General features: G+C 40.4%; 1 protein-coding gene across 1 annotated transcript in view; it reads right to left on the bottom strand.

The window, feature by feature from the left end:
* Nucleotides 1-3,912: 3,912 nt before the first annotated feature.
* The window catches only part of alk (ALK receptor tyrosine kinase), a 322,063-nt gene continuing 308,941 nt past the window's right edge, over nucleotides 3,913-17,034 (bottom strand). Inside the window, exons 21-29 of the mRNA XM_040136347.1 lie at nucleotides 16,720-16,810; nucleotides 16,330-16,394; nucleotides 16,102-16,231; nucleotides 15,124-15,221; nucleotides 12,311-12,403; nucleotides 7,483-7,584; nucleotides 6,984-7,118; nucleotides 5,858-5,948; nucleotides 3,913-5,010 (exon numbers count right to left, since the gene is read on the bottom strand). Of these exons, the coding sequence (XP_039992281.1) occupies nucleotides 3,913-5,010; nucleotides 5,858-5,948; nucleotides 6,984-7,118; nucleotides 7,483-7,584; nucleotides 12,311-12,403; nucleotides 15,124-15,221; nucleotides 16,102-16,231; nucleotides 16,330-16,394; nucleotides 16,720-16,810 (1,903 nt within the window). The remainder of the gene's footprint in view (nucleotides 5,011-5,857; nucleotides 5,949-6,983; nucleotides 7,119-7,482; nucleotides 7,585-12,310; nucleotides 12,404-15,123; nucleotides 15,222-16,101; nucleotides 16,232-16,329; nucleotides 16,395-16,719; nucleotides 16,811-17,034) is intronic.

The following is a 17,034-nucleotide window of genomic DNA, read 5'->3' as shown; positions in this document are numbered from 1 at the left end:
TTAAAAACCATAGTCTTAACTCTGGAAGACGAGGATAGTAGGGCAGCTTGGGCCCTTAATATGCAAAAATAAATAAATAAATAAATAAATAAAACAGGCTACAGTGACCAAATGTGTTACTGGTGTTGCAGTCTGTGTTTTCTAATATAGCTGGCTGCTTTGACTTTCCCCAGTAAGAGCTGGATGGGAGATCTTCTCCACTAGACTGAGGCATGAGGCCAATGGCAGTTTGCAGCATCAGGAGGAATACCATCATCCAAGTCTGTGCAATCAGAGAAAAAAAAAACATCTAGACCTCTAGTTTGATATCAGCTAACAGCACCAGATTTTCATTTACGCCAGAGTAGATAGATATTTGGATATAGAAAGCATGTTAACTCTGTAGATTATCACTTTAATGCTGGGAGTTGCATTCCTAATGTGGATGTGTTATGAATATTCTGCTGACATTTTGAAGTCTCCTCCCTATTAGTTGGAAAACCTGTGGATGAGTTGATATGTCAAAATAAAATACAGTAGCTCAGAGGATTGCCTATACAATTCAGTCCGTAACATACAGTATACTAACAACAGGAGTCAATACCTTTAAACTCAGAATTGAGTAGTTACAGTACAACAGAACGTCCAGTATATTCAACAGTTAAGATAAACAATAAAGTCGGATAAAGTCACATGGTTTTAAAAATATTGAATGACAAAAGTCATGAGTTACCGTAGGAATACTTGAAATTATGCCTATTTTAACCTACAACAGTAATTACATTTACATTCAACAATATTTGGTAGATTTAAAAAAAATAATGTTCACTGTAATGTCACAATACCTAACTAGCTACATTTTAAATCCCTGTAAGAGTGTTTGAAATGATAAAGTGCCTGTAGTTCTGTGGAAATATGTTTCTCGAAATAGCATTTCTTACCAGCATAAACCCTGCCTCTGACCCTGAATTAGTTTATTCATCAGGTGGCTCTACATTTGTTTTCTTTCAATAAGAACCTATTTTGTTTTACATCAGGGATTAGTAATCCAACCAAAAGAATGGATACAGTTTATAGTCCAGGTCACTAATACTAATTTTTCATCTGTCCTGCTGTATCATAGAACATATTTCCTGCCTCATATGTAATACAAATACAGTCTCTAACAAATTTGCTCTTATAATTATTTTTCTTAGTAAAAGGAGAAAGAACTTGTTAAATAATACACTTTCGAAACTTTAATAGTGTAAATGAGCCAATTTGAAGATTTCAGTGAGACTGAGAGACTCGGATCATTGTATCCCCTTATATTATTATTGATTTTCCCAGCAGATATCTGCTCAGGTAAATAGGATTTGCATGGAGGCTGATGGATCCCAATGATAAACCAAAACTTTGCTGATCTGAAATGATTTCATGTTAAACTGTGAGGTTCAACGCAACATATCATAAGGTTCATGATACTAGCAGTTTAAATAGCTGGTGCACAGAACACTCATTGTTTTTAATTAGCCCCATCTCTTGAATCCATTACTGCCAGCTTTTACCAATACCATTTAGTGTCAACAATTGTTTGTGCCGCCAATAACATTTAATTTTACTGCCGTCAGACTAGGAGTGCTACAGTAATACAGACATGACAAATAAGATTTTATCTTGCATTTAACAGCCCTAATTCTGTGCATGAACTATGGTTACAGTTTTAAGATAAAAAAACAATACTAATGTTGGCAGTTGAGGGATGCTACACTAAACAACTTGCTGTATGTCTGTGGTTGCTGATTGTGTTTTTATAAATTTTAATCACCATATTAATACGTCACCAGTCCTATTTCTGTTAATCCGATTAACTTGTTCCCAATACCAAAGAGAGCAGTGGACAGACAAATGCAGAACAGTTATTATATAGTAATTTATTAATTTTGGCAAATGTCTTCTGAAGGGCAATTTACAGCTTTTACCAGAGCCATAGTACAATACTTTATAATTACAACATGTACAGGTGGAGTTCAGTTTGTCTTTTTACATCAAACGATGGAGATGAGCTGTGAAGGTAACACAGAATCAATGCATTTAACACAGGTACTGGAGACAAAGCAAAAATACTTTTCATTAGCCAATATTTAACTTGCTCATGACTTTGTCTACAGGAATGCATTTGTCTTAATCAGTCACTGTGTGTCATGACACATACATGACATCTCATCATTGCTTTACAGCAGACAGACTGACAGGAATGCCAAATACAGCCAAGCAAAAGCATCAAAAAAGTGACATATATTGTCGTCTTTCATTTAAATATCAACACCGCCACACTTACGGCGTTATTTGATAGATATACTGTATGTAACTGTCCATAAACTGAAAGAAGCAGACTTTAAACACAGACAAGTGTTAACACCATGTATGTGAAAATGAGCGGAATGAGACTCAGATTGGTCCCGGGTATCATTCACATGTAGAGCACAAGCAATTTGTATTCAAAATTTCTATTCAGTCTCATTTGTATTCCACAACACTCATCCTATTATAGAAAAGATAAAATATGCAAATTTAAGAATGAAGAGTGCTTGGAGATAGCAATTTGAAGTTTAAGATTGATTCAGCAATATCCACTATGTTTCTATATCCAGACAAAAAGGGGAAGAAACATTTTTTTAAAACAAGAAATGAATTAATAAAAGGTTACTGAAAAAGCCATAAGTCAAGAAAAGCCTCAACTTCACTGTCTCAAAGCACTCTTTCAACAGAAATCAAGTTGTGAACAAGAGGAGAGTCTAAGGAGCAGTGCTTTCAATAGTACCAGGAGCAACCAGTTATTATAAATCTTCAGCAATAACAAAAAGCTGAACTCTTAAATGTTGCTGAGGGTGGCTTGTTGTTAAATAATCTCCCGTACCAACTTCAGTGCTCTATTTATCCATCCACTCCATTGTAAAGGCCACCTTAAAGGACAGAACTGATATCCCGTGTGGGTGTTACAACACCCATTCAGGATATTTATCGTTTTAATTTTTGGAACTGTTCAAAATTCTTTTTGTATTAAGAAAAATAAATTCTCGCAGCCTAAAAAACCTAAAGTGAAAACCAGTTGATCTAGAATGAATTTGTTTGGATTTGAAGAAGCACATTTATTGATAATTTATAGAGCCACTTCCAAATAATAAATAAACAAATGAATAAATAAACGAGCAGGCAAGCAAACATCAACAAACACATTTTCCCAGACCTTTTTTTTTTAGTATAAATGTCTCTGGTAATCCAGTGTCCAGTGCAGTGATATTCTTGAAAAATAGTCTGATACAAGTAATTTACCACGCTGTTGTTTCCAAAAGGATGTGGAGAAGGAACAGTGTGAGGGTTCTGCAGTACAACTGACACATGTGGCTGGCAGCTGGGGACAACTTCACAGTTGCTACAGTCATACTGGTCACCATAGTTTGTGACTCAAAGTCTTAAGTCTGGCAAAATATAGAGATTTGAATCCTCCTAATTGTCCATTCTCATAGACAAGAGACATCGTCAATTGTCAAAGAACACACCTTGCTCCTTATAAGTACCAGGAGGAAAATTGTCCCCTCGTCTCTCCATTTGATTCGTAGTTTTCTCACTCAGTCATGATCCCTCCAGTGCTGAAAAAATACATTTTTTAAACTCTTAAATCTAGCCTTTACTCTACATTTTGCCTCCCAAAGGTTTGATGTGCTTTACCAATCCTCCAGGGTTCTCATGGGAAAAGCCTGATGGCCTCATCCAGCTCTTTTTCAGCTAGATGGGTTCTTTCTGAACTGGAGGAAGAAACCAAAATGGTGGGTCAGTAGGGATGGTGTAAAACGATCTCTGTCTTGACACAGTGTTTCCTACTGTTGGTCCTAGACGCACAGTTTCCAAAGACAGGGCCTGAAAAATAGGCCTGCAGTACAGGCATTTGGGCTAAAGCACGGTGGCGTTGTGGCCCTCCATCCTGGGCAGCCTTGGGTCCTGCACTGTCCCCATGGTGACAAGCAGTGGGCGGCTATCCTCGGACATACCTGCCCGACCCAGGGACACTGAGGTGGGAATGGAGGCCCCCCTCTGCTGAGATGCTGAGGAGGGCATGGAGTTGCCCTGTTGGGTGGGAGGAGGTGGAGGAGGGGGGGTGGGGTTGCTGTGGGCGGCCTCCAGTGGCAGGCCTTGCTCCTGGTAGCCATAGCCAATGTTCCCACAAGGGAATCTTCTCAGTCTGTAGAGGGGAACTGGGGGCAAGCTGGCTGAATCTAAAAGCAGAGGTGACTGGGCAGCAGGAGGTGGTGGTGGGGGTAACAGAGGTCTACAAAGACCCTGCTGCTGCTGCTGATGATGCAGTAGCTGGAGTTGGTGTTGCTGCTGGAACTGATGCTGGAACTGCTTGTGCTGGTGCTGGAGACCCAGCGCCCCAGCCACCTCAGCCACCGTCCGGCCCACATGCTCCTGTCCCTCGCCAGGCACCCTGCCACTGCTGCCTCCTGCTCCCCCCACCCCTCCCTGCCTCTGCTGCTGCTGCTTCCTTTGCTGCTGCTGCAGGAACCACGAGCCATATGTGGGGTTCCAGAGACTGGTACTCTTCCCATTGTGGCCCTCCTTCTCTGGTGGGTGGCCCTGGGTGAACGCCAGGTTGATGTGGCCTCCCTCAGGGCTGGGCTGAGTGGTGACATGAGGTCCCTTGGCAGTAAGTGTAGAGCTGGCTGTGGAGGTGACTGTGTTAGTGGTTGTCATGGTGATGGAGGTCTGTGTGTGAGGCTGCTGGTGCTGGTGGAGGTATGGCTGGGCCTGGGCTGATGTCTGTGCTTTGGCCTCCGATGCTGTGCTAGTCACGACAGTATGTTCCCCACCTCCCCGGTTCTCCTCTGTAGGATAGGATGGTGGTGGCTGTGGAGCCTCCCTGTCAGGCACCTGGGCATTTACCAGCACAGTTGGAGATGAAGGGTCATCAGGGCGCATGGGTACACGCTCCTCCTCCTCAGGGATGGGACCATACTCTATAGGCAGGGGCATGGTCACCACATCAGGGTCCTAAAATGGGGTTAACCATCGAGAGATCAGAGCATTATTTTTCAGTGTTACCAATATTTCCATTCATGTAAGGATTAAATCAAAATCATGATTTGAAAGAAAAATGTTTAAATCAAAAGAACCACAATTTATTTTTTTCTTACACTGTTTTACAATTAAGTGGCAAGTATGTGGTGAGAAAATTTTGTTTCCTCAGCTATAATAAAAACGGTTACTGGCTGATTTAGTCAGCTGTAGCTAATTAACATAAATTGTGTGATTTAACCAAAATACAAAATCAAGTTCTTAGTCAGTGAAGCTAATGTTAGCTCAAGTGGCTATGACATTAGGGGTTGTCTGTCACACTTCAAAATGTTTTATTGTCAGACGTACAGGTTAAGTAACTGTAACTGTAAGCTTCACATGTGGACACATATGAAGCTGTTGCTGATAGATGCAATGCCACTTCGGAAGTCATGATTATGAAAAAAATGCGTGTGTAATGTCAAATATACTATTTATATAATATATTACACAATGTGAACAAAATAAATTTTTTTCTATGAAAAACAAAATTTAGTAATTAAAAGTTGACTTTTCTGTGGCTGAACTCTGGAAAGATAACAAGCATCATTTTATTTGATTCTTTTCATGCAGTACTAAGTTTTGATTATGTTTAATACAAACTTATCTTGTGTTATCCTCTATAAACAAACAATCCAGGCTTGTACTTTAATTTATAGAAATTAATCACAATTTATCCTCAAGCACTACTGTAAATCGCAATTAGATATTGTGCTCAAATTACTTAGCCCTAACTCATGCGTACATGGCAGTCAGAATCTCACATTGTGCTCTGTTTAGTTACCTGTAAGCAGTAGTCAATTCTCTCCAGGATAGTTGAGAAGTTGGGCCTGTCTTCAGGCTGGTGCTGCCAACTCTGAGTCATTATACGGTACCTAAAAGTACACATGTATTTGTAGACACACACAAGCAGAAAATATTTAATGAAAACATTTTCTCCCACTCCATGCAGATCATTAACACCATCTCTCCCACAGATTTAACAAATACCAGATTGTTGTCTTTTGATAAAAAATTCTTAGAAGTTGTTTTGATTACATCAGTCAGAATTAAAGTGTAACCTCCCACCAGTTCAGTTGTGTTAAATGGGCGATGCAGATTAAAGGAGCAACTAACAGTGAAGGTAAATCCTGAGATATGGTTTTAATTGCTGAATTGATTCCAGCCATAACTTACTGTTTTCAGTAATCGGTGTGTCCTGTTGTGAGGCTGTTTCACAACTTCAAATTAATAGAACACCACGGGGCCATTAAAAAAAAAAAAAAAAAAAAAAAAGCAAAAATCCACATTGACAAGGAACATGCAAGGCGGGCTGCAAAATGATATGAGAAGTAATCTGCAAAGCTCTGGCCAACAGGTGTGAAGGATAAAGCTGTGAAATCACAGAAAGGCTGAAATGTGTAGGCGAGAGAAAGGATGAGAAAATGTGTGTGTGTGTGTGTGTGTGTGTATTTACCCACATATGCTTTATCATTGAGTTCACGTGAGAGGCAGTATCATAAAGAGTGAGTTAAAAATACAATGTGATATGGGAATGTTTTTTTAGCTCCGTATCAGCTCCCCATGACTTCTTCCAAATTTGGAGGCAAACATGAAAGAAACCGTTTCCATATTGAAAGCACTGAGCAATTTTCTGTCGCCTTCTAGGTCACAACTTGTTTACATGTTAATATCAGCATTTCACCAGAGCCTTTCATATCTGCTTCTTTGTTAGTTGTTTTTTTTTTTTTTTGGGATGCTGCCTATGTGTACATATGAGCATAAAATGTTATCATATACAACTAAGCATCTTTCCTGCTTTTTTATGTTGTGGAGAAGCTTAATTAGACCACATGGGATCACATTTTTCTTGTGGTCATGTGCAGCAACCAGTGAATGCTCTCAGCATGTGTGTGTGGATCTACACTTACACTGGCCCTGGGCAGTTTTTAGGTGGGTCCATTCTTCCACCGTTGGTTACAAACTCCAACACTTCTTGGTTACTGCGACTTGGATATGGCATGTAGCCCAATGAGAAGATCTCCCAAAGCAGAACCCCAAATGACCTTAGAGAGGAAGATGATGAGAGTAAAGATTAATAACAGGGAAGGAAAGAAAGCGAGTGAGACTAAGGACAATCATGTCATAAATTACAAGCATCATTGGTAGAAGCAGTAGAGGATGAAAGCAGAGGACAAGAATGAGACGGAGACAAGACAAGGAATTAACGTATGGGTAGAAATCAAAGGACAGAGGAAGGTGAAAACAGATAGGGAGATAGTGGGCAGGTTAGGACAGCAAACATCTGTGATATACACTGATTGACTGCTTTTAATGTTGTGGCTGATCGGTGTATAGGAGGGGAAATCACATTTAGGCAAGCTTTGTCCTCTGTGTGGCCAGATAAAGAGAAGTGTTAGGGATTCTCACCACGTGTCTGTTTTAGATGTGAAGATGCCCTCCATGAAGGCTTCAGGTGGCATCCATTTCACTGGCAGCATGGCACGTCCACCCTTCCTGTAATAGCTTGCCCTGAACACACACAAAAACACACAAACAGACACACACACACATATGTTTACTTTTGTCACTTTTGGGGACATTACATAGACTTGCATTCATTTCCTGGAGACTTACCCTAACCCTAACCACTACTCGCCTAACCTTAACCCAAACCTTAACCACTGACCCAAAAATCTGCTTTCTCTCCAACTGGGGACATGGCTATTGTCCCCTAATTGGGGACAAGCCGTCCCGAATTAACTGGTCTTTAGTCTGAAATTTGTCCCCAAAAGTAACCTAAGTCAGACCCATAAACACACACACACACACACACACACACACACACACACACACACACACACACACACACACACACACACACACACACACACACACACAACCACACAACCACACAAAGACATTTTTTGAATAGTAAAATGCTTTTTGAATAACCATGTTGCTAATAAAACTATATTGCTTTTTGTTTGCCTAATAGAAATAAAAAAGGGAACAATTGTTAACTGAAAACCAGCATTTATAGTTTGCATCACCATCACTATGGCAACATTACTGCCCTCAAAAGCAGATGGTAAAAAAAGAAGAAAAATTCTCAAGTCCAGCAAATAAATCACTGAATGTCAGTGGCTGTTTAAGCACTCTGATCCAGTTGCATTTTCCACTTCCTAATATGTTGGTGTGAGAAACTCTCTTAAGAACTCCTTAGAAAAAAGTGGGAAAGTGGGAAATATTTTGCCAGGCTGAGCCTTTTCTGCTGTGTCGCACTCTGTTGCATTTCTTCTGATTGTGGGTGCTGATAGGGGTCACTGCCTGGTTCATTTCAACCTGCTCGAGGCACACAGTGAGAACAGACATGAACTGGGTGATGCTTAGCACCACGTCCATCATGGTGTCCGCACAGAAAAATAGACACATATCAAGGTCCTAGTTCAGTGGTGTCAGCTGTGTTGGGGAAAAAACATCATTTGGTGCAGTTTGCTGTTGCCGAGGAGTAAATCTATTTGGCCCCAGTGAGTTTGTCGTAAAAAAATGACACTTTATTCCCCACGCACTTGTTTGTAAACATGGCAAGACCTTTATAATAGGATTGTAGTAGCCTGTAGATACAGGTTTGTGATTGCCAGTTCAAATCCCTGGGTCTTTACTAAAGTAGTAGCAGTAACACTGTCTTGGTCTTTGCCTTCAAAAAACTGTACAAGTAAATTGAGCACCAACTGTTCTACTGGAGCTGCACATGGCTGCACAGAAAGGCCTGTATTTACAGTGGTCAGCTCCCAGGTCTGATTGTGATGCAGCAAGAGAAAAGAGTATTGTGTTCTGTTGGCATTCCCTGGTCAAATAAAGTTAAAAGAAAAAAAAAGAAAGGATAGTAAACGCATCAAAAACAGAGTGGCAAACAAAAACAAAAAATGGCAGCTTGGATCAAATATGGGACAACAAATGAAAAAAACTTCATCTTGGCAGCCTGGGCTCCTCAGATATGGCATCCAAGGCCTATGGGGGGGTGCAATGTTTGTTAGTTGCTCAAACCAGCTTTATGGTGTGATAGGTGCAACAACAAAAGTGTCTTTAATTCCAAATTGAGGTGATAACATTAAAAATAAGTTCCCACCATATAAATCCAAGGCAAATAACAAGAACAGACACTTATCATTTGGTTTAACTCATAGCTATAGCTGTGTATCTTCAGGGGAGCAGTGAGTACAGATGAATATAGATGATATGCTGCCAGATAAAATGGCTGAAAGGGAAATATATACTTAGAAAACTATTGGCATAAGAAGTTAGGCTTGAGGAAAATTACACATAATCAATGAAGTGGAAAAATAATTACTAGTTGACTCTGTTTGCATGACAGATTGGCTAACAACCACTGCAAGGTAGTCACACAGATCATCGACTAGCGCCTTAATCTATCACTTAGAATAACACAATCAATTCAGTGATGGGAATCAATACCTCGCCTGTTTTCAGGCCGACAATCTTAGAATTAAATCCTGCCACCATCTTCTCTACTGTGCATCCCCTTACTATGTATCCCTCTAATTTCCCTGTCTATCCCAATGAAGGAAATAGTATGGGAATCAAAACATGCAATTACATCAAACAGCGTTGGCAGTGGGTGCTCAGTGGATCCTATACTTGTTACTCTGTGAAGCGTTATTTCTGTGATAAGAAGTTTACAAAAAAGCAAGCTGCCAAAATCGCATAAATTTTTTGTTGCAATATATTTCCAGTGGCTGCCTTTTCTGACCTCTGCGGGTGAAAAATATCTTTAAAACACATGAAACTGAACTAAAATATGCTGAAATATTTTGAAAAGATTGAGGGATGGTAAAATGTAGAGCATAAGACTGACTAATCCCCCTATCAGTGGATCGACCTCTTTTTTTTTTTTAGCAGGGGGTTTATGGACATATTTATTGCTACGGCTCACATCACCAACACAAACTGCAAGCTGAGCTGCAGATTAGGGAGGCTTAAATACAGTCCCAGGAAATCTATAGCACAAATTTTGGTGTTTTATATGTGTGTTTCTGTGTGAGCAATGCTGTGTGCAGAAGGCAAGCTGGAAAATAGAGAAGTATTAGAGGGAAAAAGTAACAGTAAGAGACAAAGACACGGAGCGGACTGTCAGATAGAAGAACATATAGCTGAGGACACAATGTGGAGCCTAATACTGTGTCTGTTCATTGTGTTGAACGTCTTTGTTTATGGTTTGTGTGTCTGCTTGTGTGTGCACCAGGCTGACATTATTAAATGCAACCTAAAGTCATGCTATACACCACTGTAAACGGTTCATATGAGAATATGGTCATTTAAGGCAAAATACCAATTCTTTTCTAATAGCACTGTGAATTTCTTTTCATAGTAGCAGCTGTTTACCTTAGGATGATTACTGACTGGCAGCTATTGTTTACCCAGCTTTTTATTTACCGACACATCACCGGTGTGCAAGCATGCGTGTGAGACTATGTGAGTGAATTTGGGTGTGAGATAGGAAGCCCATGACATACCACGTGAAAGTATGTCTGTGGCTCTCTTCCCAGAGTATAAAAAGCTGACATTAAGCCTTGTCCTGGTCCCTCACTGTGACACCCGTCCCCTGTGACGGCCTAAAAAGGACTCTCATGTCCCTCGTCACACAGCAGGAGGGCCACATCATGAAACAGCAAAAATAACACACCGCCGGCATAGCATTGTGTGCAAAACAACCACTCCTCCCTCTCAACATAATAACGATGATAAAAAAAATCCCAGTCCCGGCACCACGGCTTCAGGCTGAGAGATAAAAAACAAAATCACAGCGAGGCACCTGAAAAACTGACATCAGCAATTAAATCAAGCGCTCCTAATGCAGCTCCCCAGGGATATTGTGCAACAGCCTTTTCCGGATGCTCTGAGAGTGACTTTGCTCTCGTGTGACTTTCCATCGGATGATTCGAAAGTGCAGCGTTGATATTGCTGAATGTTGTGACATATTTCCCCTGCTCTAATTTCTTACCAGATGAAAGGCTTGGGAGATTTCCCTGCTGGATTATACATTCATTTAAATGGTGTCACGTGAAATTGTGGTAGCTATATAAAAAAAAGTTTGAGCTAAGAATAATGAGATGCCGCTGGGGCTACAGATGAGCTGATGTAGATTAAAAGAAGGCAGCAATACACCAGTGTGACGGAGAATAAAAACACTTTCACAGCTCAGCTTCAACATTTACCAGTTTTAAAGTCTCCATGATGAGAGCCACAGCCTTTACTATCACAGGGGAAGAAAACCCTTCCTAAGTACAGAGCTGGTACTTCACTGAAATAGTCTAAATTTGATTATTTTCATCTTTGATTGTAATGATGCTTTCAACGATATGCATAGTATAGAGTCTAGTTTATGACATACAATGCCCTGCTTCTGAATTCATGTTTTTAAATCAGAAAGTTTTCAGGAGCTACACATGCAATGAAAAACAGCAGTTGAAAAACTTAACCTGAAATACCTTTGAATTCAGTGGAATCAGTTAACTGTACAGCTTGCTTCTTTTCAGGCTAGCCAGTCGTCTTTATAGTAAATGATACCAAAGGAAATAAAGAGATCTAATATTTTCTCTATGACTGAGTCCAGCTTTCTCTGCACTGTGTTCGTTCACTGCTGATTAAAGAAACAGTTGGAGTTCTGCTCTTGCATGTTGATTTGTCACACCCCGTGGCTGAAAAAGATTATATTCCTAGAATTTCACTTGGGCAAATAGGGTAAATCAACAACTGGAGATAGTCTAAGTCCTGGATTCCCCTGGGATGAGCTGATCATGGCCAATCTAAACAATGCATGTGATTCCTCCAGAAATTCTCCCGATAGTATATCACATCGCTAAATCAACATCATAACCTGTGGTACACTCAAGATGAAACTATTCCTGGTTACTTCAGTGTAAATGCTGAATAAAAGTGATTTAACTCTGACATATACCTTTAATATTATGTTCACAATCGACTGTAATACTTCTGACAGGTCTTGGAATTACTGTGTAGAAGTGATCTTTGTCCTGGCCACAAATGCATGCTAACTAGATTTTTCTCCCCATATTTGTTTTCTTTCCAAAGATACATTTTCTTTCTGTCTTTAAATGGTCTTAGCCTCCTTTGGACCTTATCTGGATTCAAATACAAATGAACCTGGTCAACTGAGCCAAGGTGGTCTTGCCTACTGTCTTACATCAGTCAGTGATCTGTGTTGGAATTGTACCTGTAAATGTCACGAGCCATCCCAAAATCTCCAATCTTGGCCACACGGCCTGTTCCTTTGCAGGTCAGCAGGCAATTCCGAGCTGCAATGTCCCTGAAAGAGGAGAAAACACTGCATGTACAGGTCACTGCATGTACTTACTGCTTGGATTGATGGAGCTTGGTCACTTTATTAGAACACAGTAACTCACTAGCACTTTAAATCCAAATTATTTGATTTTTAATATATGGGGGGCATAGTTTATGTAAGAGCTAGAGATACTGAAGGCTGACATTCAGAGCGTTGCCTCTTTCCATCTGTAAGAGGCTCCATGTATGCTCCACCTTCCGATGCTTCCCTGCTGGATCTAAAGTTCAGTGTAACTACCAAGCTGCACGGATCAAGCTGGCAAAATGTATAGTTTACTACAGTGCCTTTACGACTCTGCCCACACGGTGTATCCAGAGAAAAGATTGAAATGTTGCACAGTATATGCAGGGAGAGTGGGTTAGAAGAGAAAATACATAAAATTCATATTTGCACTGTACTGGGTTGGTTATTCTTTGAAAAAATTCAGTAGTTCACACAGCATGCTCTACTCCTGTCTGGGGAAAAGGAAATCGAGCCCACACACTGCGTTCTGCTCCCAAGGCGTCTCACTTTCTTAACATCTTAAGAAGTGACGTTGTGAGCACACTGCTGCTTGTCAGACTTAAGACCAGTGTGCACTAGGGCTAATAAATACCCAGGATTTAAGATCAAAATAACATCATGTGACATTGCTCAAACTAGATCATGAGACAGGGCAGGGCTAGTAATGAAAAACTAGCAGTGACACAAACAACAGTACCAAGCTCTGCGAGTGTGTCGACACCAACATGTTGTTTTGTGGTTTGGCCTCCACACTCCACAATGATTAACTTGGATGAGAAATGACACAATGAGGATAAAGTAGTAGTTAGGACTGATTTAAACTGAGGGCTTTTTCCGACAGGGACTACACTATGCATGGTTGCCCTACAACAACGTGCCAGAAGTGTCTGGAGCTATTCAGCTTATAATATTACAATACTACTTCAGGTTTGATATTAAATAATTTAGTATCAAAAAATTCAAGATCTGTTTTTTTGCTTTGCTTGACTGAAGCAGCTAAATGAGGGTTGGTAAACTGAGTTTTCAGAGCAGCCACAGAGAATTTCCTGTTCAAGAAGTAGTGAAACAATCGCTCCATTGAGGGGCATTTCAGCTACTTCAGGAAGACTGTAGAATAATTTCTATCATAGCGCGACTACAATCAGCGTGTGGTAGTGCACAAACACACACACAGACACTTTAACAAGATCTTTTCTCATGAGGTGCTCTCGTTAAATCCAAGTAGTCCTTGTTTAATGGCTTGGAAGAATCCATGCAAATGATTTGCTTTTGCTTGTAGGCAAGGACAAGCCTTGAAATGCAGCAGTAGCTGTCATAGACTGCTAGCTAAGGACACAGAGACAAGGACACAATGCTACTGTATATGGAACAAAGTGATGTGAAAGTAGGTTATTATTAAAACAAGTTTTACTGGCCTTATACCGTAGACTTTATTTACAGTACATTTTAACTGCAGCTTAAAGATCCATTTCACGGCAGCACTATTTTAAAATCCTGTGGTTGCATTAAACTACCACTGCTTCTTTTCAGGTGGTTATAATTTTTGATTGTGCATACCAAGCCCGTTTTAGAATAAAGTAACCAAGGAGTAACATTACAGGATCCATTGGCCAAAAACAGACACATACCACAACAGGAATAAGCACAGAAATACACAAAAGCCAGAGTAAGTTGTTTTCTGACAGCATTAATCCTGTGATTTAACCTGTTGGAGCAGACCACAGCTCATCTTCCAACCTGTAATCCCTGAGAAAAAGCTGCATTTTCTGATTAGTGGTTACTCCTCCGCCATACCTCATTCATCTGCCCTTTACTCAACCCCAGTGAGCACACCTCCATAAAAATTGAAATTATCATCAAGGACAGCGTTAGGGTGAATTTTAATACAGGTTCGAAGCCAGAAAGGAAGGAGGAGAAAGGAGCTCATGAGCCTCCGGAGAAGACTCTGCCATTAGGTGAATTGATGGGGCATTACTGTGCCACGCTGGGGCAAATAAGGTTTAATAGGCCTTGTTTGTCATTAGCCAATTCCTAGGAAATCAAAGACAGACATGAAGGAAGGGGGATTTGCTTTAATTGTCTTGATGTGATTGTGGGAGCAATTTTGACATTTTCCCATTCTGACATGTGCTTGACTTATCAGGTTCAAGAGAAGACTTTTAAATTTCTTTGGTCACATCCTCAGGTTCAGCAACTACTGTGAATATGGAAATGGACGGGGCACTCTGTTGACTTGTGCTTTGGATACAGACCGTAAAAAGGCAAGCCGGCTACCCCATCTGGCTGCTCTGATGCTAGTGTCATCACTTGTCCTTTCTGCTATCATATGAAAGGCAAAAGGCATGCAGAGTCCATATGTTATGCTTGGACGGATGCAGTCAGCTTATAATTCTGAGTAGAAGTTGGAAGATGAATGTGGGAAAATCTGTGTTTTTTGAGTTGTGTATTTTCTTTTGCATATTTGCATTCCTTATGTACACATATCCATATGTACTGTATATATTTTTTTTATATGTATACTGTACTTTGTTATACAGTTTGTTTTTCTCTCTGTCTCTCTGATCTATTTAGGTAAGACGACTATAAGTCAACAGAACACAACACATCCTTTCATAATCATGTGTTGCATTTATGTGTGCCAGCACACTTTTTGAAAAATGTGTGGTTATCTGGCCAAGTACCTGTGTATAAACTGGTTCTCCTCCAGATACTGACATCCCTTAGCGATGTCTCTGGCCACGTTGAGAAGGTCCACCATGGTCAGGCTGGACGGGTGCTCCTGGTCAGAAAGATAACCGACAGAGAAAGAACCAGAACTGTATGTTAGCAGAGACATTATAAGGGAGGAGACAAATCACTTAAAGAATCCTGAATAGAAAAGTCTGTAACGCCAAAGATGGCGGTTGCATGATATCCTAGTCCTCCCCCCAAAAAGCCAATCGTCTATCTTATAACAGCCAAACCGGGAAACATATCAAGCCAATCGTGTTGCACTGTGCACTGACACAAGCGCACAGTTGAGGTTCAAGACAGTTAGCTTGCGAGTGAAAGCTAACTTTCTAGTCTACTGTCGAACTTTGTGCTAGCTGTCTAGAGAAAATGATTATCAAAACAAACCTTGTGTGATGCATCAACTTTACTTATTCAGACATCAGAAATAAACTCTTACATTTGTTCTAGTGCTCTGGTGGGACTCTGGCTTGAGCTGTAAAAGAAGTTGGTGTCGTGAAACCTTGCGCATGCATAGTAGAAGTATAAGCTGTAGAAAAAAAGCTTTTAAACCTCATTTTGGGGTAAAGTCACCAAACTTTTTAAGTGTTTATTAGATTGGACTGGTTGTTCTATACATGCACTTTTTATAGCCCAGTGACCATTGAAAGTGCAGTTATGGCTCTCTCCCTGTTCATTTTGATAGGGGCCAAGATGGCTGCCGAGTGGCGAGAGTTGCCTATAAGGACTTCGATTCCAGTTAATTAATCAGAGGCAGATTTTGAAAAACAGAGGAAGAATACATTGTGGCTGAAAAGAAAACACGAGTTCATGTTCAATTCTGGGGGTTAATGAGAAGAACAGAAGTGGAAGCTTAAGGTGGTTAAAAAAAAGAAATGCACTATTCAATAACAATGAGCATTTGAGGGCAATACAGCAGTATGTCTTACCAGTCGGGGTCTGGTCTCTCTCAGGAAAGTCTTTAGGTCTCCTCCTGCCATCAGCTCCAGCAGGATGAACCTGGGCATGGCTTGCAGACTCACTCCTATACAACGCACAATGTTCTGGTGGCTGAATTTACTGCAGGGACAGAAACACAGCAGGGAAATGTGTACCAGAAATGGCTTTGATGGCACTGTGTGAGAGAGTATTTTTGTTAATTGTTGCGTGGCTCCTACCTGATAATTAGAGCCTCCATGAGGAAGTCCAATTCATCTTGCTCAGAGCAAACCTCAGGAAGAGTCTATTGCAAAAAGAAACAAAATCTCAGTGCAATGAATGGTTCTAAGTTGTATATCCAGTAGTTATTTTACCTTGTAAGTAGTGCTTTATGAAAAGAGGTGATTCGGTATTGGTGCTACAAAGCCTTTAACTGCACAATAGCTATGCAAAATGTAACTGACTGCTTATGTTCATGGTCTCCTCTCTGAGGAAACGTATTCTTAGTACAAAACTGAAAGATGTGTAATTAGTTTAGGAGCCCATCAGGATCTGATTTGATTCAATCCAAGTTTGAACTTTGAAAAAAAGAAAAAAGTTCTTGTTTCAGAGACCAAGAAAGAATTCACCTTGACTGCCACTTGCAGTGGACTTGGTTCACCTGGTATCCCCACTGCCAGCCCTTCATACACTTCACCAAAAGCACCATGACCCAGACCCCTGGAGAAACACAAACACATCTATTATTTATAACTACATTCCAATTTTTGGTATTAAGCTGAAACTTTCAAACATAGAGACTTATACGGGAGCAATGTTTAAACTAAGATTTGTGGACTGAAGACATTAGGAGCAACCAGCCATAAGAGATGTCCTAAATATACTAGTGTCCAGAGAATGATGACCTATGGAGCTCAATACTGGGTAAAGAAATGAGAGCCATG

The sequence above is a fragment of the Xiphias gladius genome, chromosome 10 (genome assembly GCF_016859285.1).
Source record: "Xiphias gladius isolate SHS-SW01 ecotype Sanya breed wild chromosome 10, ASM1685928v1, whole genome shotgun sequence".
NCBI classification, from domain to species: domain Eukaryota; kingdom Metazoa; phylum Chordata; class Actinopteri; order Istiophoriformes; family Xiphiidae; genus Xiphias; species Xiphias gladius.
The sequence above is the reverse complement of the archived record's forward strand: the minus strand, read 5'-3'. Positions and strand labels throughout refer to the sequence as shown.